This window comes from Mytilus californianus, unplaced genomic scaffold (genome assembly GCF_021869535.1).
Source record: "Mytilus californianus isolate M0D057914Y unplaced genomic scaffold, xbMytCali1.0.p SCAF_1, whole genome shotgun sequence".
Taxonomy (NCBI): domain Eukaryota; kingdom Metazoa; phylum Mollusca; class Bivalvia; order Mytilida; family Mytilidae; genus Mytilus; species Mytilus californianus.
In genome coordinates, this window is record NW_026262581.1 from 63,881,104 (window position 1) to 63,906,385 (window position 25,282).

The 25,282-nt window shown below is 31.6% G+C and overlaps 2 protein-coding genes across 2 annotated transcripts in view; one reads left to right on the forward strand and one right to left on the reverse strand.

The window, feature by feature from the left end:
• Positions 1-7,254, reverse strand: part of LOC127706447 (solute carrier family 66 member 3-like) — a 38,690-nt gene extending 31,436 nt beyond the window's left edge. The window contains exons 1-4 of the mRNA XM_052211087.1: positions 6,932-7,254; positions 2,696-2,778; positions 2,326-2,398; positions 535-601 (exon numbers count right to left, since the gene is read on the reverse strand). Coding sequence (XP_052067047.1) covers positions 535-601; positions 2,326-2,398; positions 2,696-2,778; positions 6,932-7,134 — 426 coding nt within the window. The 5' untranslated portion in view covers positions 7,135-7,254. The remainder of the gene's footprint in view (positions 1-534; positions 602-2,325; positions 2,399-2,695; positions 2,779-6,931) is intronic.
• A 6-nt stretch (positions 7,255-7,260) lies between these two features.
• On the forward strand, positions 7,261-24,239 carry LOC127706060 (radial spoke head 10 homolog B-like). The gene is made up of 19 exons (XM_052210502.1): positions 7,261-7,525; positions 9,526-9,601; positions 10,223-10,291; positions 10,859-10,917; positions 11,471-11,585; positions 12,694-12,900; positions 13,255-13,431; positions 14,090-14,231; positions 14,829-14,947; positions 15,413-15,599; positions 15,885-15,996; positions 16,721-16,800; positions 17,451-17,545; positions 18,534-18,587; positions 19,008-19,118; positions 19,984-20,283; positions 21,222-21,297; positions 21,938-22,090; positions 23,880-24,239. Exons 1-19 carry the CDS (start codon positions 7,302-7,304, stop codon positions 24,098-24,100), a joined length of 2,577 nt encoding a protein of 858 aa, XP_052066462.1. The 5' UTR covers positions 7,261-7,301; the 3' UTR covers positions 24,101-24,239.
• The last annotated feature ends 1,043 nt before the right edge of the window (positions 24,240-25,282 follow it).

Consider the following 25,282-nt stretch of genomic DNA (forward strand, 5'->3'; position numbering starts at 1 on the left):
CAAGTTATCCCGATAAATACGTAACTGCACATACCTTTTGAAAGGAATATTTCATGTAAGCAAATGTTGATATTTTAAGTTTCAGTAGCAAACATGATAGAAATCGGAAGTTGTATTTGCTTCTCCAATAGATACTCGGAATTTGAGTGTACGAGCAAAGACTGGGCGATTTTTAACGATTATTGGGTATCTGCACAATGGTATCTTAAAATATCAGCAAAATAACTTCATGTTTTGGCGAGCGACCGATATTCTACGACATTTTGACTAAGCTGTTAACTCTTATGCTAAAGAATGTCGGTCTAGAACAATGAACAAGTTAGGGTTCGTTTTCAAACCCATTGAAATGTTCTAGTCCTGGATATGTTTGACACAGAACTCACTTGTCACACACGCTGGCGATTAAAAACCACCCGTACATCGCGCAATTTAATACTGTGTAAATTATTTTCACTTAAGAGTTGTTATATTGTTATTTATACACTAGTATAATATGTAGAGTCAGCATTTTATTTAGTTAACCACTTTACTTACTATAGATGCGTTCACAATGAAGTCTGGAAAAATTCTGAAAGCAATGCAGTTATATACAGAAAAATATCTGTTATGTGTTAAGGATTAATCGTCTTTTGAATATCTTTTTCTTACTAAAAAAATTCAAATCCTCTTCATATAAAAATAAGAATACAATGTCTGTAGTATGATTGCCAATGAGACAACTATCCACTTTAGTCTAAAGACGTGGATGTTAGCAACTATGGGTCACTGTTCAGCCTTTAAATTATGACTTCGATATATGTAACTATTAACACTCAGTATATACTGTAGTTTTATATGGTACCATCATTACACCTAAAGCAGAACAGATGGAGCTGATTAGTGTATAGTTAATGCTTATTGAAATCACAGCTTTATTTAGATTGTGAATCAAGGTCCTTGTGAGCACTGAAGAGTAAAGATTGCTTTCATTTTGCAATTTTGTGAATTTTTAAGTAAAATATTGAATTGTATTTTGCCTATCAAGTAATAAATTGAGTTGGAGTTATCTTCCTTTTTTCATGATTGTACATTTGTAGTATTTTTGTAACAGATTCAAACATATAAGTACCCGTCCACGTCCACTCTGAGTTTTTGTTAGATGTATTTCTATTTGTATCCATCTGATGAGTTAAGCCTTTTCAACAAATTTTTATAGTTTATTCTTATGTTGTACTGTTACACCACTGTCCCAGGTTAGGGGAGGGTTGGCGCCTTCAAACGAGTTTAACCCCGCCACATTCTGTATGTGCCTGTCCCAAGTCAGGAGCCTGTAATTCAGTGGTTGTCGTTAGTTGCAGTGTAACATATTTGTATTTCGTTCATTATTCTGTACATAAATTAGGCCGTTAGTTTTCTCTTTTGAATTGTTTTATACATTTGTCATTTCGCTTTTATATCTGACTATGCGGTGTGGGCTTTGCTCATTGATTAAGGCCAGACGGTGACATATAGTTGTTAATTTCTGTGTCATTTGGACTCTTGTGGAGAGTTGTCTCATTGGCAATCATACCACATCTTCTTTTTAAACCATGCATTACTTATGTAATTTTAATAAAAAAAAATGTTTTCTTGACTAGTATGGTAATTCAAATACACATCATTTTGTAACTTAAAAATATCAAAGTATAACATATCATCAATAAATTGCATGACATTGACCAATAGGATCTAAATAATGTTCACTTCACTGCTCTATTTTGTTTGAACTATCAAAGGTAGTGATCAACCTTGGAAGATATAGATATCAAGTCAGAGTCATAGGGTTTTGATTGCATTTCATGCAATCTTTACCCCAAAAACTACCAAAACCACAATAGAATGGTCCAACTATAGTGATAACTATTGTTACATCTAACTATATTCCTTGATCGACTGCATTTTTCCATCTCCCTTTTCGTCAGCAAACATCAGGCTTAGAAAATATCTTAACATAGAAACAACAGAAAATATCGTACCATAGAGAGAATTACAGAAAATATATCAACATAGAGACGACAGGTATTAATTACATATCTATTCTGTTATTGTTGCATAAAACTTATTTCGACTTAATTGCTCTCTTTATAGGATTTATATGGCGACAATTCAAAATTTTAGGCGCCGATTCAGAGAGGGGCGCAGCTGTCGTCCATTCCATATAATAGGAATAATCACAATTCTCGGCATTAAAAACTTACAAAAAAAGCCTTTCTCCTCTAACCTTTATTAGGGTTGTGTTGCCCTAACCTAAAATCCTAGATCCGGCCCTGAATTATATAGAAAGATAATCTCTTTGTCAAAGGATACACTGCAAACCAAATAACTGACATCAAACTAAATTGATCGTTATAATACAGGATAAGCATAATCAGCAAAAGATCTGGAAAATAAGAAAAAAAAAACAATTATTATTCATATAAAATATATAACTTTCAAGTTGAAAATTATACTGATGAATATTTTGTTATACACTTGTCAGTATTTTTTTTATGTTTAAGCACTTATTAAGGGTATAAATGTTTCGTTACCGATTTTTTTTTTACAAAAAAGAAAATTAACAAAAATACCGAACTCCAAGGACAATTCAAAACGGAAAGTCGATCCCTTATCAAATGGCAAAATGGTATACTTTATCATTACTTAAAATTTTCTCATTTTGAAGATGTACCACACATACCTTGCAACACACACACAGTGTACTCTAAGTATGTCATGAGAGGGTAACCAGACGCAAAATGGTATGTCAGCATTATAGAATACCTGTTAATAATTACGTAAGCATTATAGAACATATGCAAATAATTAAATCTAAAATATAGGATATAATTTATTAATTGCAAACTATCAAAACATAGTATATAGTTGTCTTGGAAACCATGCACCTTTCATTACTTTATTGGTCAAGACCATACCTGATTAACATAGAAACATGTGGAAAGTGCCAACTGATGCTCCCTGAACGGTACAGTTATTAAGAGATTTCATTGTTATTTCAAGGTTTAAAAAATATATAAGTATGGTTGGAGGGAAAAATAAAACATGTATTATTGCTTATTTTGCACATTTATAAATGTGTTTTCTGTCTATCTTTAGCAGGGTTGACCCTTAAATTTGTTCTTTTATCTGGAAATCCCCTTCTCGAATTCTTCAATCTGCACAAGTTTCATTATCAATTCTATAAACAAAGAGGGTACTAATATTACCTTCCCGAAACACACTTTTTTAAAATCTATTAAAGAAACGGTGAAAAAAATGAAAACAACACGTAATAAATTGCATGCGTCCGATGCGCTTTTCTGGATTTACCTTCATCAGGAACGGACAAAGCCGATTATTTGAAAGCCAATGATGTATAAGAACCGAAACAGTTGAATATCTCCGACCAACGACACAAAAAATCAGTAGGCTTCTTCATCTTCTCTATATCTCCCATATGTTCCAATCAAACCGGCAAGGGAAACTCAAGCTACCATCCGGAAACCAAAGCCCCCCCCCCCCCCCCCCCCCCCCCCCCCCCCCCAAACCGTCAAACAAAAAGTAGACTTTTTTAACAGTCACCTTGTCCTTTGACCTTCTGAACACAAAATCAATTCACTCCATTCATGCAAGGGACACTCAAGTTACTGTTCGGAACCAATTTGTTTCGGACACACTGACAGAATGTCGGACAGACAAAGCGATTACAATAATATGCTCCCGAATTGTTTTCGGGATAACTAAATAAGGAGATACAGTTTAATTGTTAATGAGACAATTATATACCAAATGAAGTGCATGTAAGCAACTATAGGTCATTTTATGGCCTTCAGGAATGAGCAAAACCCATATCGTATAGTCATGCAGTTATAAATTGCCCGGACATGACAAAATGTGAAACAAATAAAAAGAGAAAATAAACAGCCTAATTCATACAAAACAATAAACGAATAAATATGAAAGAGAGCATCCACCGACAACCACTGAATTACAGGCTGCAGACTTTGGACAGCCACATAAAGAATGAGGAGGGGTTAAACATGCATGCATTTATGGATGTTCAACCCTCTCCTACATGTAACATGGGACTTTGGTGTAACATCACAACAAACGACCTAACACTAAAAAACAACTAGAAATATGGCTTAACTCATAAGATTGGCACGAAGCACAAAAAAAAAAATAACATTAAGTTGAAATTACCGATCTAAGAGTACTCGCCGTTACTGAAAGCTAGTTCAAAGCAAATTACAACTAATAAATAAATCACGTTCTCTCAGACTTAAGTATCAATCAGTACACATCCAACGGATTTTATGTAGACGTCATATAGAGGCTGAGAAAAGTACTACCTTGTGCGATGCCAAAATATCAGTACATAAATATATTTTAAAATTATATTTCAGAAACACGTGTTATGCATGAACACAGAAATCATATCATACTCGTTTTTTAATCAAAATTACGTTACAATCCGAAATCAAACCACAGTCATTTATAAATATAATATTCTTTGAAATTTATAAATATTATCTAATTCAGTCATATGTTATATGCCAAATTAACTAAATATGATATGTTGTGGTTATGTGCGATTTTGCGATAAAAGAGAATGTCAAAGAAGTGTCATCAACTTGAAATTCTAAAAAAAACAAAAAAAAACATCATGTTTCAATCGAAGACCTATACTGACATTACTCCTAACTTGGGACAGGCTAAAAAGTGTGTAAGCACTTCATCCTAGACAATCACAAAATTTAAAAAACGTACAATTAAATTAGATCAGAAAAAGCAGAACTCTTTAATACCTGTTTATGACAACAAAGGCACTGGTAAATAAACTCATCATATATAACAGGCTTTAAATTTTGCACGCCAAACGCTCGTTTCGTCTACAAAAGACCCATCAGTGACGCTCGAATAAAAAAAGTAAAGTAAATTACTATATTGTGTCTTATTTACGAATGCATGCAGCTACTGAAAACATGCTTAAAATATCTAATTCACGCCAGAGAAATCATGTTGCACCAGAGCTGCTCTTTAATATGGCCGGTCTTTACGTCTGAAAGGGTATTCTCTATTCTTTTTATTTTTTGTTCAATTTTCTTTATTTATTAGTTTTCCTCCCATTATTCTCTTTTCTGTAAACCCCATCCAGACCATCATACAATAAACTGTTCAGGAAAACACAATCATGTGCAATGTCTGAAGTTTTATACAGAATTTCATTATAGAAAGTGAAATATTTAAATTTTGTTTCAAATTAAAAATAAACGATTTGATATCGCAAAATAACAATCGCATTTAACAACAACAGTATAACTACTCGTCTGCTTAAGTCCACAAAACATTACACATTGAGCTTTATTTAGGAATTATAAACATTATCCCCATCCAACATCGGCGGTGAACCAAATGTTCCAAAAACGTAATCATTGTTTCATACTCTTCTTGTGGTACCTTTCGTATTGCATATGACAAGTGAGAATCCTGTTGGGAGTCACATCCGATGTCACCCATAAACTAGTAAAAGAGGATATAAATATGGCTTCGACAAATAAGGCATGTCCCTGGTCATCTGTGACACAATTACTTTAGTACACTGAAAAAGTCTAACAAGTCACTAGCTATATCGTCCGTAAATCCGTTTCGAAGAGATAACTTTATAACCATCTACCCTTTAGAAATTGACTTTTTAGTGCAATGTCTGCAAATATCAGTTGATTTTTGTTTTGGTAGATAATGATGACTTGCAGATCGAGTTTGTAAATCGTTCCCGTTGGTAGACTTTTGGCGGAATTACAGCAACTTTTCGAATACCGACACATTTAGTTTTTTAAGAGTTGTTCCTTCGTCTATGATTCATTCAATATTTCAGAACAAATATATTCCTTCAACTAAATCCGTCTTTCCAAGGACTTTCTAATCCGTTACCAGCCCTTTCCGACATCAATTTTCCGACGTGTCGGTATTTCAAGCCTGTCGCAAATAATTTCCTTTCAGAATAAGACAGTCTCCTTGATAATAAATTATCCACTTCTTCTTCGTCTACCATGTGATAATTGTTATAACTTTTTTTTTCAGTATGGCCTACTTTCCGACTCAGTTACAATATGAACAATGTATATATTTTCTGGATTCGGATTTAGTAGCATTACAATTTTCACTAAACGGTCTTTCCGTAGTTCGTACAAAAACAAAATATTAATTACTTATTATACAGCGAACATTCGGATTGCTGGGTAAAATGAGTGACACAAATTGAACTAATGAGAATAATACGCCAAGATATGTTGGATATATTGCAATAATAAACGTCTGAGAATAACATATTGCATACTTTTGTTTTTTTTTTGTGCAATACAGTCACATGCAATTCAAAAACTGGATATATGTTTTCTGAATGTATAGTGTTAAAGTTTGTTCCTGACTAGATGCATCGATCTAGAGCAAAATATTATATAAATAATGCTACATGGCATATGTGAAAACTGTCATGACTCATCATTGCTGTGATAAGGCCTGGGTAAGGGAGTTTGGTACTTAGCAGGGTTAATATTCATTAATCGTTATTGGAGCAATGAAGAGCATGGTTATTAAACGTGAAAGTACTTTAGTTAGCGATTATATTTATGATCATATATAAATGTCAAAATTTTAGCGCCTGTCCGGCGTTCATTGCTTTAATTTAAATATTATTAATGTATCATGTGACAGACGCCAGTGAGTGAATAAAAAAATTTATATTTAAGAACAGTTCCCAGAATCAACCGATTTAATTCAGTTGGGGCTGTAATTGTTATTCAAATCCGCCGTTTGTTTTCAGTATAAACTTTTCTCGAAACTTGCTACCGGAATTTATTTCTTTTATTTACCGATACGTTTCTATTTTTATATATTCAAAGGGAACGTATCAAAACATAAAACGTCCACTTACGCACATTCTTCCAGAATTACACCACTGAAACTAAGTCCTCTTGTGCTACTGGCTTTTACCACGGAAACGATTTGAGGTATCTTCAACGACAGTCCACCAATGATGACAGTAGTACTCAAAATATTACAAAATATCTCCACCCCACTCGATAAAGTCATGTTGATATCTTCCCTGTAGATCTGTTTATCGATACTAATTAACATCGGAACTAATTATTATTCCAGAAAAATAAAAATCAACAAAAAGGGTCTACATCTTGAAAGGAATATATTTTACAATAAAATAAAATTAGCTGAGTATTTGTTCGCCGAACACAAGTTTTATCCTTCACTGCGTGACGTCTGTGTTTACCTTGCCTCTTCCGATCATCATGTCAACGAAAGATTCAAAGACAAAAAAGGGAAAAGACGGGGAGAAGAGAAGCGCAAAAAAGAGTGAAGACTGTCTATCTGAACCAGAAAACAAAGCTGAATCCACAATAAATGGAACTGAATCAACACCTTTTGAAGAACAGCTCCAGGAACCTCCTCCTAAAGAGCCTACCCCAGAACCTGTTTATGATGAACCATCGTTGTCGGAACTAATTATTGAAAGGTTGTTGACTTTAGTATACGGAAGCTTCTCTGTCTTAGTTCACTAACCGTTTATGCAACAAGTTTATTCGTTTGTAGTGTAAAAATATCAGTTTATATTTATTTGCAATGTAATATTTCTGGTTACTAAGCAAATTATCTCCCCTTGACTACAAACTAAAAGTTTTCCTGTATTAAAAAAACTGACAAAATGACACTACAATGGTGTCTTAACTAAATCATTTCATCTTTTGCAAAGGTATTTGTGTTTTCTAGTTTTTTATCAAATTGTTCTTTATGTGGAAACCCCTTTAAAAATTAAAATGGGCCAAATCCGGGTCCGTTCGCACCCTACACGTTCGCACCCTTTTTATTGATTTTGTGTTAAATAATTTATCAATCGTTTTTTGGTTAGTGTATTGCTATAAATATTTTTTTTGTTCATTGTTTTTAAATGAAGTGACTTTCTAAAAACGATTTTTGTGTTGAATAATTTTTTAATCGTGTTTTGGTTATTGTATTGCTATAAATAAGTTTTTTTTCATTGTTTTAAAACATGCAAAATAAAGTGACGTTTTTTGTGTTGAATATTTTTTTAATCGTGTTTTGGTAAGTGTATTGCTATATTTATTTTTTTTTTTCATTGTTTCAAAATAAAGTGACTATCTAAAAAGGTTTTTTGAGTTGAATATTATTTTAATGTTAAGATACCAAACCGCTATTAAACTCAACAACAATAACATTTTGAATCTTAATTGTTTTTACTCATACCAAGTTAAATACATGCTAACTACATGCAGAATTTACATTAAGTTAAGCTATGTAAACACCATATATTAACAGTAATCAAACATAATTAACATATAATAATTAATCATCAAATCAATTTAAAACAATATTTCATTTAAAAAATTTATTATAAAAATTGCCGAAGTTTTCTTTATTTTGAGATAAACATCTTAAAAAACATCTTATAATTCATCAGGTTTTTGAATAAAAAAAAGGGTGCGAACGGAACCAGGGGGCGAACGTGTGGGGTGCGAACGGAACCAGGGGGCGAACGTGTGGGGTGCGAACATGTAGGGTGCGAACGTGTATTGGGCGCGAACGGACCCGATACCAAAAGGGTCATACAGTGTACATTTGTACATGTCAGTCATTCATCCAGTATTTCCTCAAGAATAATACTGATATTAGAATAAAGGTCATGCGGGACATTAATGAAAACTTAAATCCACATATCCTGATAAATTAACACAAAAGATATATATAAAAGGTGCCTTTTTATATGCAGTAGGTGTTACCTATTTGACAATTCATATTAATCTACATTTTTGATGAAATAAGTTTAATTCTTATCAATGCTGGTAAGACATATTCTTGTTTTGTTTTTTAAAGGTGAGAAAATGAATGTTTGTCATAAATATTTCATTCAAGTCAATGTAGATTCCATAAAGTTTCCAAACATTTCAATTATGCACAGCTTTCAACTTCCTGTATTCCTCTATCTATTGTGGACTATACTGATTACTATTACAATGTACATGTATTATGTGTTTAAATACAAGTAGATGTGGCAGCATTCCAATGACACAAGTAACGAAAAAAAAATCAAAGTGAATCATCTACCTGGAATATATCTCAGGCTTTAATTATTATTGTTCTGGCATTCAAATTTTGTCACAGAATTACCAAAGAAGAATTTTTATTACCGATTTTCAGAGTTTTGTGTCAACAGTTCTTTTCCCCAGATATGACTCAGTCAAAGCATATACATATATATTTTTTTTTGTACCTGATAAACATATAAATGTGCATTTTACACAAAATTTTATAACTACATGTACATGTATTTGATAACTTTTTATGTAATGTTTTCCAGAAAGTGATATAAAATTTCATTCTTCAAAATTTTGTCATTAGGAAATTTACGAATACATATTTTGTAAAAGAAAATGCTAAAGCCAGAAACATTAATTTATATATGTAATAAACTAATATCAACTATATTGTTGCTTTCAGTTTTGATGGAGAGAAGGTAAAGGGAATGTACCATGGAGAAGCAGTAGCTTACTACACTGGTGGACATGTTTATAAGGTACTAAAAAAAGAAATAAAACACCAACCTGATAATAAGCAACTTTATATATAATAGGTGGTAACACTCTACATGTTTATAAGGCATACATGTATTTCAAATCATGGCCAGTGAAGAACCACATGTCATTAAAAATTTAATTTGCTGATCAGGGAAAGTATAAAGTGGTTATGAATTAGAGAAATATAGATTCTTACTTGTGAGATTGGATAAATCCGATAATTCACGAGTAACTATGTAAGAATCGGTTTCTCTAATGATTAAAAAATACATTTTCATTTTTTGTTAAACCAAAACCCCCTTCGAGTGCCTTCCACATTTCACAGAGTTGTCAATTTCATTAACACCTGTTAGCATATTTTGAGCTGATAAAGGTTATGACCCTTAAATTCATCCAATCATCTTCTGAGATCACCGGCAACCACACGTTGATTAAATTTTTTTATGCAATGAGTGCAGAAAGGTATAAATTGTCAAAGAATTAGAGAAAACAAGATATCCACTCCCATAAAGTATATATACATGTGGATACAACAGTTTATTCATTTACTGATTTTGATTTTCCTACAAAGCAGGCAAAAGTTTATTGTGTGTTGAACAATATTACTATCTTATTTATAGGGTCAGTTTGTTGAAGGTTGTATGCATGGAAAAGGTACTTATACATGGAGTGATGGACTTGAATATGATGTGAGTAGAACTTCAGTTTAATTCTTATGTTGTAATTTCATGCCATGACTAAAAAAAACCACAAAAAGCAAACGAAGTGAGAAATATTATTGTGAATCATGTATTTTCTAGTGTTGCTGTGTTCATACAGATAATAGTTGCTAACATCCACTTCATGTGGACTCTTGTAGATAGATGTCTCATTGTCAGTCATACCACTTCTCCCTATTTTTATATTGACAGCCAGACTTCAATTTACTTTGACTTTTTTCATTGTTGACACAAAATTGTCCTATTTATTTCTTCAGCGTTTTTTGCATATTCTTTCTATTGAAATGATCATTTCTTATTTTCATCCTTGAATAATAATACAATTATAGAAATATATTTAATTGTGGCATTTTCAAATGAACAGAAAGAATTATGTCAGCACAATTTTAAAGATTTAAAACATTGTGATTTCTAAGAATATTTACCGGCATATATTTAGATTTGATTTTCCAATTAAAAAAAAACACAATCAACAAAACAATATTTGGTTTCATAATTTTAAAGGTATCTAGCATTAATGATAAAAAAAATTTACAGGGAGAATTCACACACAACCAAGTTACTGGGAAAGGTCTATATAGATGGAAAGATGGAAGGTATGAAGTCTTAACGATATTTACTATGTGTGAAATTATCTTATTTATTGATTTTTGTTTGATGATTGCAAAAAGTATAATTAGCATTGCCATACACTGAAAACCAATACTTTTTTCAGAGTCAATTTAATTTTTTAATAGATTCAACTTTGTTGTGAAATTTAAACTTTAGAAAATAAAAAGTAGAAAGTTTATTGCAAAAGTTTAATTTGTCTTCAATCTACACATATTGCCCATTATAATATGTTATACTGTTTCTGATTTTTTTTCAAGAAATATAGCATGTATTGTCTCTACCTATGGTAAATACACAACTAAATTCTTAACCATTGAATACACCAACACTAAAACTAATTGTTAAAAAAATGTGGAGGAATAGAATTATTTTTTATAAAAAGAACATTATTATGGACAAATCATCAAAATGTGATCATGTTTTCATAGATTCACACAGGAATAGTGGACATTATTGTGCATGTTTTGGAGCAAATTTTGTCTAGAAGATCTTTTGTATGTTTCAATTTTGTTATTTTTGTTGGTTTTTTTATTTTAGTACATATGAGGGAGATGTATTAAATGGTAAAAGACATGGAACTGGAACATTTAGAGCTAAAAACAACAAGTTGTCTTACACTGGTGAATGGTGTATGGGCCAAAGACATGGCAAGGTAATTTGACAGTACAACATCATACAATTTTTTACTTTTGATGAGGTTGATACAATGATTTATCAACCCTGGAGATAGGATATTCACTGAGGCCAACGGCGGAGGGTGAATCTCATATCTCTAGGTTGATAAATCATTGTATCAACTGAAATCAAAAGTCAACAATTGTTTTATCATATGACTTTTTATCCTTCTCTAATTTTCTAGTATTTGCTCAAGATACTTTTGAAACTGCTCTCTGTTTGTATGCTAAATATATCATCTGCTTTTGCAGTTGCTAGCTTTCATAACTTTAAATATTCAATAAAGTTTACTAAAAAATACACCGAAAATAAAAAGAAGAGAACAAAAATACGCCGAAAACAACGACGCCATAAACCTACGTCATTGATGTTGCCTTGGAATATCTTATATTTAGGTACACGTTAGCTGTTCCAAATCTTATATTAACCTCTCATGATTTTCTCCGTGGTGAATATAATGTTTTATCAAAGATGACTCCATATGCTTTTAGCCAATGAGAAAAGAGAAATTTTTTAGTCATATAATAACATTTGTTGGACACCAGTGAAGGAAATTGTGTCACATCATTAACTTTATCTTATCAAACATTTTTTTTTAAAAGATTAGTAGTTCTTTTTCTATATGATAATAAAGATATGGTATTCATTAGCCATCTTCTTCAGTTAGTGTCAATCACTATAAAAACATACCTAATTTTACAGAAACTATTGATGCGGAAGAGTGGCATTGTCATAGTAATTTATTATATTATTTCATTTCCAAACTTTATTTCTCAGGAATAGCTGCCTTGTACAATTTCAAATGATTGATTGATTGATTGTCGGTTGCTTAAAGTCCATAATTTCAAATGTATTTGTCAAGATTTTTACACAACATTTGGACTGAAGCCATCCCTTTTCATAAAAGGCATTAAAAGTTACCCATCCTGATGACAAGTGAAACAAAAACAAATTACAATAATAAGAGGTTGAACGATGGTAGAAAGCAGCACCATTGAAGAACAAAATAAATCCTGGAAATAATATCAATTTATTTTCCTGTTATGTTTAATATAAAAGTAACATGTTTATAATATTAATTGCAGGGCAAAATGGATTATGATTCTGAAGGCAAATCTTTTTATGATGGTGATTGGGTGAACAACGTAAAACATGGCTGGGGAGCACGACAGTATGCATCTGGCAATGCTTATCAAGGAATGTGGTTCAACAATTGTCGCCATGGTGAAGGTACCATGAAATGGATAGATAAGGATCAGATTTACACAGGAAACTGGGAGAATGGTATACAGGTATACAAATAAAAAGTAGAATTGTCTCCCTTTGGCCATAAATTTATTTTTTAGATTTATTGTCATTGATGGTTAAAATTAAGTCATTTGTTATGTTAGTTTTGTTTTGTTGATAAAGACATGATGATGAAACAACAGGAGAAAGAAAGTTATTATGAAATAAGTACATTAGATATCCCAATTTCTTATATCTAGAAAGTATAAAAATCAGTTGGGATATGAAAAGTTGAAATGATTTATATGAAATGCATGCTGATTTATATTAATTGCATACAAGAAAATTAGTTTCTATGATGTAAAAACCTATCAGCTATTATTAAATAGTATGTAAAAATTTCTATTATTATTTTTTAGCATGGGATGGGACAGCATATCTGGATGTTAAGAAGAAAACTAGGATCTCAGTATCCTCTACGTAACATGTATGATGGAGAGTTCGTCAACGGCCTTAGACATGGATTTGGTATCTTTTTTTATGCTAATGGAGCTAAGTTTGAAGGAGGCTGGAAAAACAACATGAAGCATGGAAAGGTATGAAAGATAAATAGATAATTATATATATATATTGTTGTAAGTAAAACTTTCATTGGCTTTGATATCTTCAGTTATTAAAAACTACTGACAGTCTGAACAGTTAAGAATAATTATTGAGGGTAGTTAGGGTAGATATATATGAAAATTGTATACTACTGAAGATACACTTCAGTGGGAAAAAATCTTAATATCAAAATTTGATGCCTGAAACAATGAAAATGATATTTGTATGCCTTATAGGATAATTTTTTCTGATAGTCAGACACACTTATTGACAGAAAAGTATCAAAACATTCCCCAAAAATATAAATTTCTCGCACAGGGTATACCTTTATTGGCAATTATATAATTAGATATTGTTCTTTCTTTTAATATTGATTCAAAATCTCAAGATTTGTTAAATATTTTAGTAATCAATTCAAAAGAGAGAATCCAAACAAACTTTTGTACTGTAATTGATCTTTGAGCATGACAAACCATATCAATTTTATATAGAGAAGAAGAATGTTATAAATTAAACAGGGGTTAAGGGAAAAACATCGAAGCTTTGTCAACGATTTAAGTCTTTGTTCTTATTTGACTTGTGTTAATCCATGTGTAAAATTGTGAATTAAATAAATTTACAGGTGTAATTCAAGAATATTGTATCTTTCAGGGAAAATTCACTTTTAAGAATGGTAGAATATATGAAGGGATGTTTGAGAGAGATCACATTGTTGAATATCCAGACTTTACAATGGATGGTACAACTACTCCTGATATATCTATGATTAGAACAAGAACACCGCTACCTAATGGTTAGTTTTATTGTAGCTGGTCAGTTCTATTTGAGTTTTAACTAAATCCATTCGGACATTTACACAGTAAACTGTCTATTAGGGGGAGATAATTCAATAAATATTATTTAAATTTCAATATACTGGACAATAAATCATTCTTGGAAAAATTAGCTGGAGGTTTCTAGTCCAACAAAATGACATACCTACCATTTCTGAAATCAAAAAAAATAAAATGACTAGATCAAAATAACATCTTTGATCTTTAATTCCCTTGTTTTCCAGTCATGCTTTGAGAATTTTATTTATTTTTTCCTATTCTTTCAAACACTACTGATCACTACTTTAAAAAATATGTAATTTATGCTAGAATAATTTTTTTTATTATTGAACAGATATGTACTCATGATAAGATCATATTGTTTATTAGTTAGTTTAGCTTTTCATAAAAATATATGTGTGATACAGTTAATAACTATGGATATATGAATTGCAACTTTTATCATTGTTAAACTGAGTTACTTCTCTTTTTATAGTTGTTGATCTGTAAAATCATATGCATTTAGAGATAGCTTTAAATATATGGCAATGGACACATTGTTTTATTTATGTTTATAGATAATGTGTCTGTGCACAGTAATGAGAGTAGGAATACAGCTACTCCTAGTTTCCAGTTAGATATAGAACACTTATTGAATGAGTTTACTGAAACAGACAGAGAGGAAGAAGGGAACCAGGTGAGCGGTTAAACAAACACGAAATATATCTATCACTGTATCTATGAAACTATTATATTACCATCTTCCAGTCTTCTTTGGCAGACATACATTCAACAAATACAACTAATGAACTTGTTTAAAGTCACTGTTATGTAATTCTACATTTATGAAATTTTCCTTTACACAATTAAAGCTGTGTTACATTGAATGTATTAGAATAAATATCCCAGTCAAGTAGTGTCAGGGGCCTCCATGTCTCAGTGTCCTAGGTAGCTAGTCTACAATGGTCACTAGCCTGTCAACACTGATGTACCCTGGCTTCCTCTACGAATAGAAAAGTTGTTGCATTGGCAATCATACCACATCTTCTTATTTTTATATAGATGCCATAATATAGTCAATCAAATAGTTGCATCTGTTACCTGGTAGGTGATAGTTCTAAAATGTCAATTTATATAATTTTGATTTCATCAAATGTTCCAGGTGTTATTTGTGATAATGAGACACATCACCCATTTGAGGAAGATTTACAATTATTATAGCTGTCTAGGCCATGATGACAACTCAGATAATACATACATCATGAATAAAATGCAGTTCTGGAGACTATTGAAGGACTGTAAACTACATCACCTAGAGAAGTCAATGATGGATATGGATAGATGGCTAGGTACTTAATTAAATGTATTTTGTCATTTAAAATGTATAATAGCAAGAATTTTAGCATTTGTCAGAAGTCTAGACGTTAAAGAAAATATATGATTAAAAAAAGTTAAGTGCATACAATATAAGAGAATGGTACTTATACTTCATATTAAATTCTGTAAACATACTCTGTCTGAATATACCATCATGTGAGTAAAGAAATCAATAATCACTACAAAGCATACACCAAAAACAGAAATTTATGATATTTTTTCACAGATTTTGTTTTGAAAGTATAATTTTTTTACAGCGAATGACAAAGCTATTTACACAATACATAATCCTTATGAGAGAATACTTCAGAGACAGTTCTTCAATGATCTGATTGTGATAGCATTTCATTTGTACCAAGAAGAACATGAGTGAGTAATTATGTATTTAGGTCAAACATGTTAACTGATAGATTTCGATATACTCTTCTCAACATGGTTAGGATGTGTAGAGATCCTATTGATTTATCCATTGGTTCCTTTACAAGTGATAGTTTATAAAATCTTCTACTTGATATCTAGAATTAAAAATCAAAGCTATAAAATACAGGTTCTTGTTAATTTTTTTGAAGGCCTATGATTATGAGTAAAATGGTTGTGTGGGAAATGGTGATTACATCACTTTTGGTATTACTTATCTAACATGGTTGAAGGTATATTATATCCTTTCATCCATCAATCTGGCATTTCTTTCATCATTTTTTTGTCTTTTTAAATTTTTTCAAACTTAATTTCATTACAAGCAGGATTAGAGTTTGCCTTTACTTTTCCATAGACCCTTTATCATGTGAAAAAAAAATTGTGTTAGGGAATTGTTCGGAATATATTTAATCGATTGCATCGTTTGAGGTCATTATATAATGTTTAACCTGTCCTTGTCTGTCATTAGGAAAAATTTTAAGTCCAAGGCCTGCATTTCAAAAATATCTTGCTACTAAAATTAATCGTAATTATATTAAATTGTTCATACCTTACAATCAATTTTAGTCATAACATTTTTGCGGAACCGAGAAGAATACCTGAAGGATTTGAATAATTGTATAAAAATGTTCAAATTATGAATATTTTTTATAGTAGATTTTTTCTTGAATTTCAGAGGAACAACTCCAATTTTAGCTTGGTGCATGTCCAAATTGATATCAGATATGATGCTTAGAAATGCTTGTAATGTTCAAGGTATGTACATTCATGTTTGAATTGTTTCAATTACAAATGTATGTAAATAAACCTTTCTATGGGTACTTCTTTTCATATACTAAGATGTTTGTAATTTATTGGTCCATGACTAATGATCCCTTTAGGACTTTTTATAGAAAGGTTCTTTCAGGTGTTTGAAGGCACATATATTTTAATTTCTGTGTGGTAGGGCATTTAAGAAAGTATCCATTGGAATAAATTGTAAACAAATATGTAAGTGGTGAGAGTTGGAAGAAAGTGTACAGAAGCTACAGAAGACTGATAAGTACCAGTGTCTTTGTATATCTGACTAGTCATTACAATAGAGGGGTAAACTATAATTTACATTTAACTTGGTATTGATTAATTGTTGTTTGCTGAATGTCCAGTGGCAAATTTTCAACTTGATACACATGATCACCATAAGAATGAGGTGAAAGGTCAGATATCAAAAGTTTAAATAGGGTCAACAGTCCTGTCTGTGGTTAACCAATTTTAATCAGTATTTAGTAATTTGAGTAAACATTTGCAAATAAGTAAATTTGTTGTTCAATAATATGTTGATACTGTATCACCTCTTGATTTCCAGTCAAAACTTTGTGAAGGCAATGGAGACTAATTCTATGACCTAGTTATTTTGTTCCTTTTAGGCCAGTTTTATTATGAAACCAGAAGAGCTACAAATGCTTTAGTACATATGGATCAAGCTTATGAAGTTTATCAGTCTATATCTGAGCCAAGAAAGGTAAAAACTATGATAAATCTTGATACAATTGTTATTTTATTCATGTTCAAGACACTGATGCTGCTAGATGTCTCAGGATCTCGCTAAACATTTGATATTTTGATTAAGAATTGAATGGGGAATCCATTTCTTTGTAAGATTTTGCCTAGTGAATGAAAAGATTATATTTTTTATCTTTTAGAAATTATCTAGGAACTTTGTGTATATTTTATGGCATTTGACTTGTCCAGAAAATTGCTCTTTTTTCATTTCAGTCTTTGCCTTCCATTTATCAAACCAATGTAAATCAGTTGATTTCAGCAAAAAAATATATTGCATAAAATAAAATTTACTACTACGGGGGTGTTTAACAACCTTGACTGGCTTTGAAGCCCTGGCACAGTCGGTAATAAAATTTAATTTTATCTTTCCACCATGTGTGGAATTTAAAACTAAATAAAAATATATGATATAAATGTAAAAATGTTATTGCAGTCTTAAACATACTAATACATCAAATAAACAGAAAATTAATTCTTTATATAAAATTGACAAAACATGATGGCCAGGCCAATTTCAAAGCCAATGACTCATTTACAAAATAGCAATTTAAGATGTTGTATTTTAATGAACTTTAAAGGACAACAATTTATTTATACTTTTAAAATTCAACATAAAAACTAGAATACTGTGGATTCATTAATATATTCGTGGGATACCAATTTTTGTGCTTTCATAAGTATAGCTACACCACAGATTTAGATGTTTAACAAAGTACAAATCATCTAAAGGTTTGTATGCAGACTTTGGCAAACCCATGAAAAAAAAGTCATGAAAAATACAATTTTCCCTCAATCCACAAAAATTGGTACCCACAAAGTAGATGAATCCACCTTATCTCAAACACTAGTGTTTCTCGACTTTGGTTTTCATATAGAAATTGGTATATTTTGATATTTCAATGGATTTAAATGCCATTATATTTAATTACAAGTTAATATCATTGTAGTACGCTCCTAAGGAACCAGTTTTAAAGATGAGACAGTTTTTGTACATGTTGAAGGTGAGTCACTCAGACATATAGAAAGAGAATTGAAGATCCCATACCAATTTTTTTGTACAAAGTGTTATTTCATGCAACAGTATTTTTCAATTAGAGTTTGAATTTTGATATGATGTCAGAGTCTAATTATAAAACTGTTCATCACTTTACTAAAGTTTTGGAATAAAATACTTTAAGTATCTGACTTTGACAGGTTCTGTTTAGAATCTACCTAATTAGATTTAATCTTTTTGCTGTATCCATTGATATACAATCATATTGAATTATTATGCAGTTAAATGTGCAGGACAAATAAATTACTTATTACATAACAGAAATTGTACCGTTACCAAATATTTTCTATATTTAATTTAATATTTAAGATGACATTAAACAGCCAACAATAAAGTATATCAGTTTTTACTTATTTACACTTTTCAGGAATTTAAGTTGATAAACAATGATTTGACACCTAAAGCCATTATACAAGTATTAACATCTGATGATCCTAATGTTAGTGATGGAGAGGGCTGTTGTAATCTAGAGCTTGAGGTTTGTTTTCACATTAATAAATTAGGGTTTGAGGTTTGTATCCACATTACTATCAACACAGCAAATTTACTTTTGATTAACACAGAAGCAGATTTGTAGTATTAACATGCTTTGCTCAAGGAGAAAAAAGAAACAAATTCATTGAGAAAAAAATATTCATAAAATAATGATATCTCCCTACACTTTTACAAGAAAATATCAAAACATCACAATTATGTAATTAGATATATTGTGAAAAAAAGTAGATATGAAAATGAATGGAGAAGGACAATAATTATGAATAAAAAGAGATGTTTGGTATATGACAATGAGACAGCAATCTAACAACACAAATGACCTTGATACATCTTGACGGCAACATACAGTCTTCAAGAATAAACAGGTGTCTATATAGTGTGTCAAGCTCTAAATCTTAATGTAATTGAGTCTATTAAAGTTGTGAATGAGTTAAACAAAACCTATTAAAGTACTGCCACCAATACCAAATGACAAATAAAAAAACATTGCAATATAAGACAACCTCTCACGAGGTTTCTGTCTAGGGAGATGCACATGAATAGCGGCAGGGTAAACTAATCTTTTGAAGTTCTTTTAAGATCTGCAGCTTTTTAACAAAAATCCTTACAAGTTAAATTGGTTGTAAGTTATACTGCATTTTTTGTTGTTAACTAGTGATTTTTTTTTAACCACACACTACAACAGAATGCAGCCATGGACTTTTCCTAAAACATAACAATTTTTTAGTATTAATCTGACATATTACATATGTAACTGTAAAGTAGTGCTTAAATTACAATTCTTAATTTTCTTGAATTGTTGACAGAATTATTGACTCTTTCTGAATTACACCCCTTTCTTTTTTCAGATGACCTTTTTAGAGTTTTTTGAAGCTCTGATTGGTTGTGCTGTAATATTTAGTACTGAAGCTGTTGTAAAGGATCCCACCACACCTAGACCTAGCACAGCGATAACACCAGACCAGAGTATGTATTCTATACCCCAGTCTCCATCTAGAATGACCAGTCAGGTGGGTTTAGATGGGGGCGAGTCACAGGCTCCAGGGACACCCCACCAAGGGACAGGATCACCAGAATCAGTATCACCAACCAGAGCTGTGTCTTCTGTTGATGGAGCAGCAAAAACAGTTGATCCGAAACCAGATGGGGTAACTATTTTCATTTAAAGATAAAGTGAAAGGGTCAAATTTTTAAGTTGACCTTATGGCGTACAGTTCAAATTTGTTGATACCAGTACATATAAAACTAAGTATTCTCTCTTATTGGACCAAAAATGAAAAAGGAAAAGGTAAGTATTTTCAAAATTACTTGTGTTTGACATCATTTTGGTCATAACCTTACTTTTGTGTTGATCTGACCTAAATGACAGATCATGAAGATTTGTGTTGTTAATTTGGGATTTTTTCAATATTTTATGATAGAATTGAAAAAGTCAAAGAAAAAAAAAATACTTGTAGATTCCATGACCTTCTCTGGGAAAAAATATAAGTTTAATTGTAATTACTTAGGTATGTCATATGTTTAATCTTTGTGAAAATTATATACTATATATACATTATGTCAGATGTTTTAATAAAAGATAGGATCTTTTATGATGTTTCTTTAAGATATAGTAATAAAAAGATAATGAAAGGGTATAAAAAATTAAGAACATTCTGGTAATAGGATTGAAAAGTATATTTTAGTCTATCATTATAGATAAGAGCAGGACAAGTGGTGTTCCCATGGCATATCTGTATATGTATAAAAATAAGGAGATGTGGTATGATTGCCAATGAGACAACTATCATCCAGAGTTCAAATGATGTGAATGTACCCTATAAACCTTATATTCATATAATTCATACTATTGTTTGGCTTTGCAGATCAATATAGAGAATATTAACCATTGAATAGACTTTAACATGTTGTCTCAGAAAATTAATTATTTGCGACTTAGAAAAACATATTTATCTGCTTACAAAACATGTTGTTTACAAATAGTATAGACAGTATTTTAATTTGATAAGAATATTGATAACAATTTCATAAAATCATAAATCAACCAATGTATTTTCTTTGCTTGTTAATTGTATTTTATTTTTAGGTACAACAGTCCTTGTCTAATGTTACAGGAGTGTCTGAAAATGGAGGAGGTGCTACCAGTAGACAGTCAGTCAAAGGTTAATTTATATAAACGTCAATTAGTTTTAATTTCTATTCCACACATTATGTGGGTGGGAGCAGTCTTGAAGTGTTTATTTACTTCTGTATAACTCTGTCATATTCTTTATTCTGTGCACTTAACAATTACTGCAGTTTTTAATACAAATGTTTACATGGTTATATTTACATACATTTAAAGCAACATCTTCAATTATAAGGCAAAAATTCTTCTCTGTTCTATAAAACATTGTGTGTCTTGCTATTTGTGTCTTGGTGATTTTTGATGAATTTGCTAAATTACATTTCTTTCCATGAAGTCAAGAAAATTCATGAAATTAGGAAAGTATATAGACCAGTTAGTCTCCAAGCAAAAAATTGGACGAGATAGTCTGCAAGCATAAAAATAAACCTGAGTAAGTCTGCAAGCATAGACATAATGTTAATCTCCAAGAAAATTAAAAGACCAGATAGTCTGTATGCAAATAAATAGACCAGTTAGTGTGCAAGCAAACAAATAAACTAGTAAGTCTGCAAGCAAACAAAAATAAATTGGTTAGACTGCAAGCAAACAAATGAACTAGTTAGTTTGCATGCAAATAAATATACATTTGTTTGAAGTTGAGGTGAGTGATCTCAAATGTCCTTATTTTCATACAGGTGAACCTTCAATGGACCCACAGAAGAATGGTTCATTTATGAGTACCAACAACACAGAGGATGGATTAGTTCTGATGCAGAGCAGTGTCTCTATGGGTGCTCATACTATTGGAGGTCAGACTGAGGTTGATGAAGAAGGCGATTTAAAAACAGGTATTATATAAATCCCTAATATTGACTTTTTTCAAGAAGTATGTCTGCTATACAGTATATACAATTAATGTTGACAGTTTCTTGAATAAATAAAAAATTAGTAGGTTATTAAGTAGTCTTCAATTTTATAATGATTTTTATATGGCCGCAAAAAAAATTTTGTGGTCGTATATTGGTATGACGTTGGCGTAGTCGTCGTCGTTGTTGTCCAAAGACACATTAGTTTTCGCACTCTAACTTTAGTTTAAGTGAATGGATCTCTATGAAATTTTACCATAAGGTTGAATACCACAAAAGGAAGGTGGTGATTGATTTTGGGGGTTATGGTACCAACAGTTAAGGAATTAGGGGCCAAAAAGGGGCCAAAAATAAGCATTTTTGTAACTTCCAGACATAACTTGTGTGTAAGTGTATGGATCTCTCTGACATTGTACCACAAGGTTCCATATCACAAAGGGAATGCTGGGATTGATTTTGGGGGTAATTGCCTCCAAATTTTAGGAATTAGGGGTCAAAAAGGGGCAAAAAACAAGCATTTTTCTAGTTTCATGACAATAACTTGTGTGTAAGTGTATGGATCTTTATGAAATTGTACTACAAGATTCCATATCACAAAGGGAAAGCTGGAATTGAGTTTTGGGGTAATTGCCCTAAAAGTTGAGAAAAAAGGGGCCAAAAATAAGCATTTTTCTAGTTTCCAGACAATAACTTGTGTTCAGGTGTATGGATCTCTCTGAAATTGTACTGCAAGGTACCATACCACAAAGGGAAGGCTGGGATTGATTTTGGGGGTAATTCCCTCAAAATTTTAGGAATTAGGGGCCATAAAAGGGCCAAAAAACAAGCATTTTTCTAGTTTCAGGACAATAACTTGTGTGTAAGTGTATGGATCTTTATGAAATTGTACTACAAGATTCCATATCACAAAGGGAAAGCTGGAATTGAGTTTTGGGGTAATTGCCCTAAAAGTTGAGGAAAAAGGGGCCAAAAATAAGCATTTTTCTAGTTTCCAGACAATAACTTGTGTTCAGGTGTATGGATCTCTCTGAAATTGTACTGCAAGGTACCATACCACAAAGGGAAGGCTGGGATTGATTTTGGGGGTAATTCCCTCAAAATTTTAGGAATTAGGGGCCATAAAAGGGCCAAAAAACAAGCATTTTTCTAGTTTCAGGACAATAACTTGTGTGTAAGTGTATGGATCTTTATGAAATTGTACTGCAAGGTTCCATATCACAAAGGGGAAGCTGGGTTTGAGTTTGGGGGTGATTGCCCTAAATGTTTAGGAATTTGGGGCCAAAAAACAAGCCATACCACAAAGGGAAGGCTGGGATTGAGTTTGGGGGTGATGAATCATAAGGGGGTTCAAAAAATTTGGGGGGGATTTTTTTTTCCTTTTTTTTCTTTAGAATTTTCCATTTTAAATTGGTTATATCTGATTTATATATAAAAGCAAATAATAATGATATGGTTTGAATGGTAAATTAAAATTTTTTAAGTTCTTAGACCACTTTCATTCTGTGTCAGAAACCTATGCTGTGTCAAATATTTAATTACAATCCAAATTCAGTGCTGTATCAAGCTTGAATGTTGTGTCCATACTTGCCCCAACTGTTCAGGGCCCCAGTGGAGCATTTTATTTTACATATGATATATTTTACTTATATTTTGCTTAAATAGGGTTAACAGTATATACGTCAAAAATTGATTTCAAGAATTTAGTTTCCTGAACTTATTTTCAAGAAAAATACATTTCTAAATTCTTTATCAGTGATTTTTTTCTCCACAGGAATAGTTGACATAATAGAACCACCAGAAGAAGAAGAGGATGAATTAGATGAGGCTACAAGACAATTTAATTTTTGGACCCATCAGATACACATCTTCTTTGTCAGAAAATTCTTCCCTGCTGCTGAGAAGTTTAACCTTTTGAAACAGATGTCAGAAACTAGGAGAATAAATGAAGCAAGGGAAAGGATTAAAGCTGAACAGTTAGAAGCTGAAGCTTAACTTCTCGTCAAATCTCTGCTTGTCTGTGATATTTGTTTTTTTAAGTTTGAAAATTAAATTTATATGAGAGTGAAATCACAACAATTGTCTAAGAAAGGTCATTAATTGACAAATATGATATAAAACAAATAGAATAAGATTATTTGTCATTTTAATTTCCTACTCCAGCCAAAATGTTTAACTCAAGATCAGTGGACGTTCTGAAAAGCTTTACAACTGACTGTAACTTACTATTCTAAGGAGAACCATAAGTGCCCCTCAGACTACTTGTAATTCTGATACACTGCATAGGCATTGAATAGAATAAGATTACTTACATTATATATGATAGTAAAATGTTGTCTAATGGAGGTGATACTTGTATTTATGTACAGCCAGGAAGGATATCTGTAGGTCCATAGGGTCAATGTAAGTTTTTTTTCATCCCCCCCCCCCCCCCCCCCCCCCCCCCCCCCCATGTTTCAAGTTATTTGATTTTGAAAATAACACACATTTTTATCACATTTATTTCTAGGCAGTTTTTTTTAGTGTAAAGCATAGTAAACATGAGATGTGATTGTAAAAAAACTTCTCCGTAGAAAATAGGTAGGGTTGAGTTACTGGGGTTCTCAAAAAGTAGTTTAATCTTGCCTCATGTTCATGTACCTACCAAGTCTGGAACCTTGTCAATGTAATTTTTTTATGCATTTTTATTTTTTAGTTGACGCATCTAGCAATCATTTAATGCAAGGAATAAATGACATAAGCACAATTCTAGCCAAGTTTGATGTAACTTAACAAAAATGAATAACAACAGACGTATAGTGTGTGCCAATGTGATGGCAACACAAAGACACAAATAACCAAAACACATATAAATGGCAACACATAGTCTTCAACAATATAATGGTATTACCCAATATGTCAAGCTCTTAATCATCCTGAGTATACAAAATTGTAAATACATTAAACAGAAACAAAGGTCAGCCATCAACACCAAATCCTCTGACATAAGATAACCACTGATGAGGTCCCCCAACCATATACATCCTGCCAGATGAACAACCTTGACATCTTACTCAGCATGTTGCTCTAACACAAATCCAAACAGATCCTGTGCCCATGCTTTGCTTACAAGGATCTGACAACACTCCTATCTATTTCTGTTCTGTACTTATCAGCCAATGAAATTCCTACCCACAC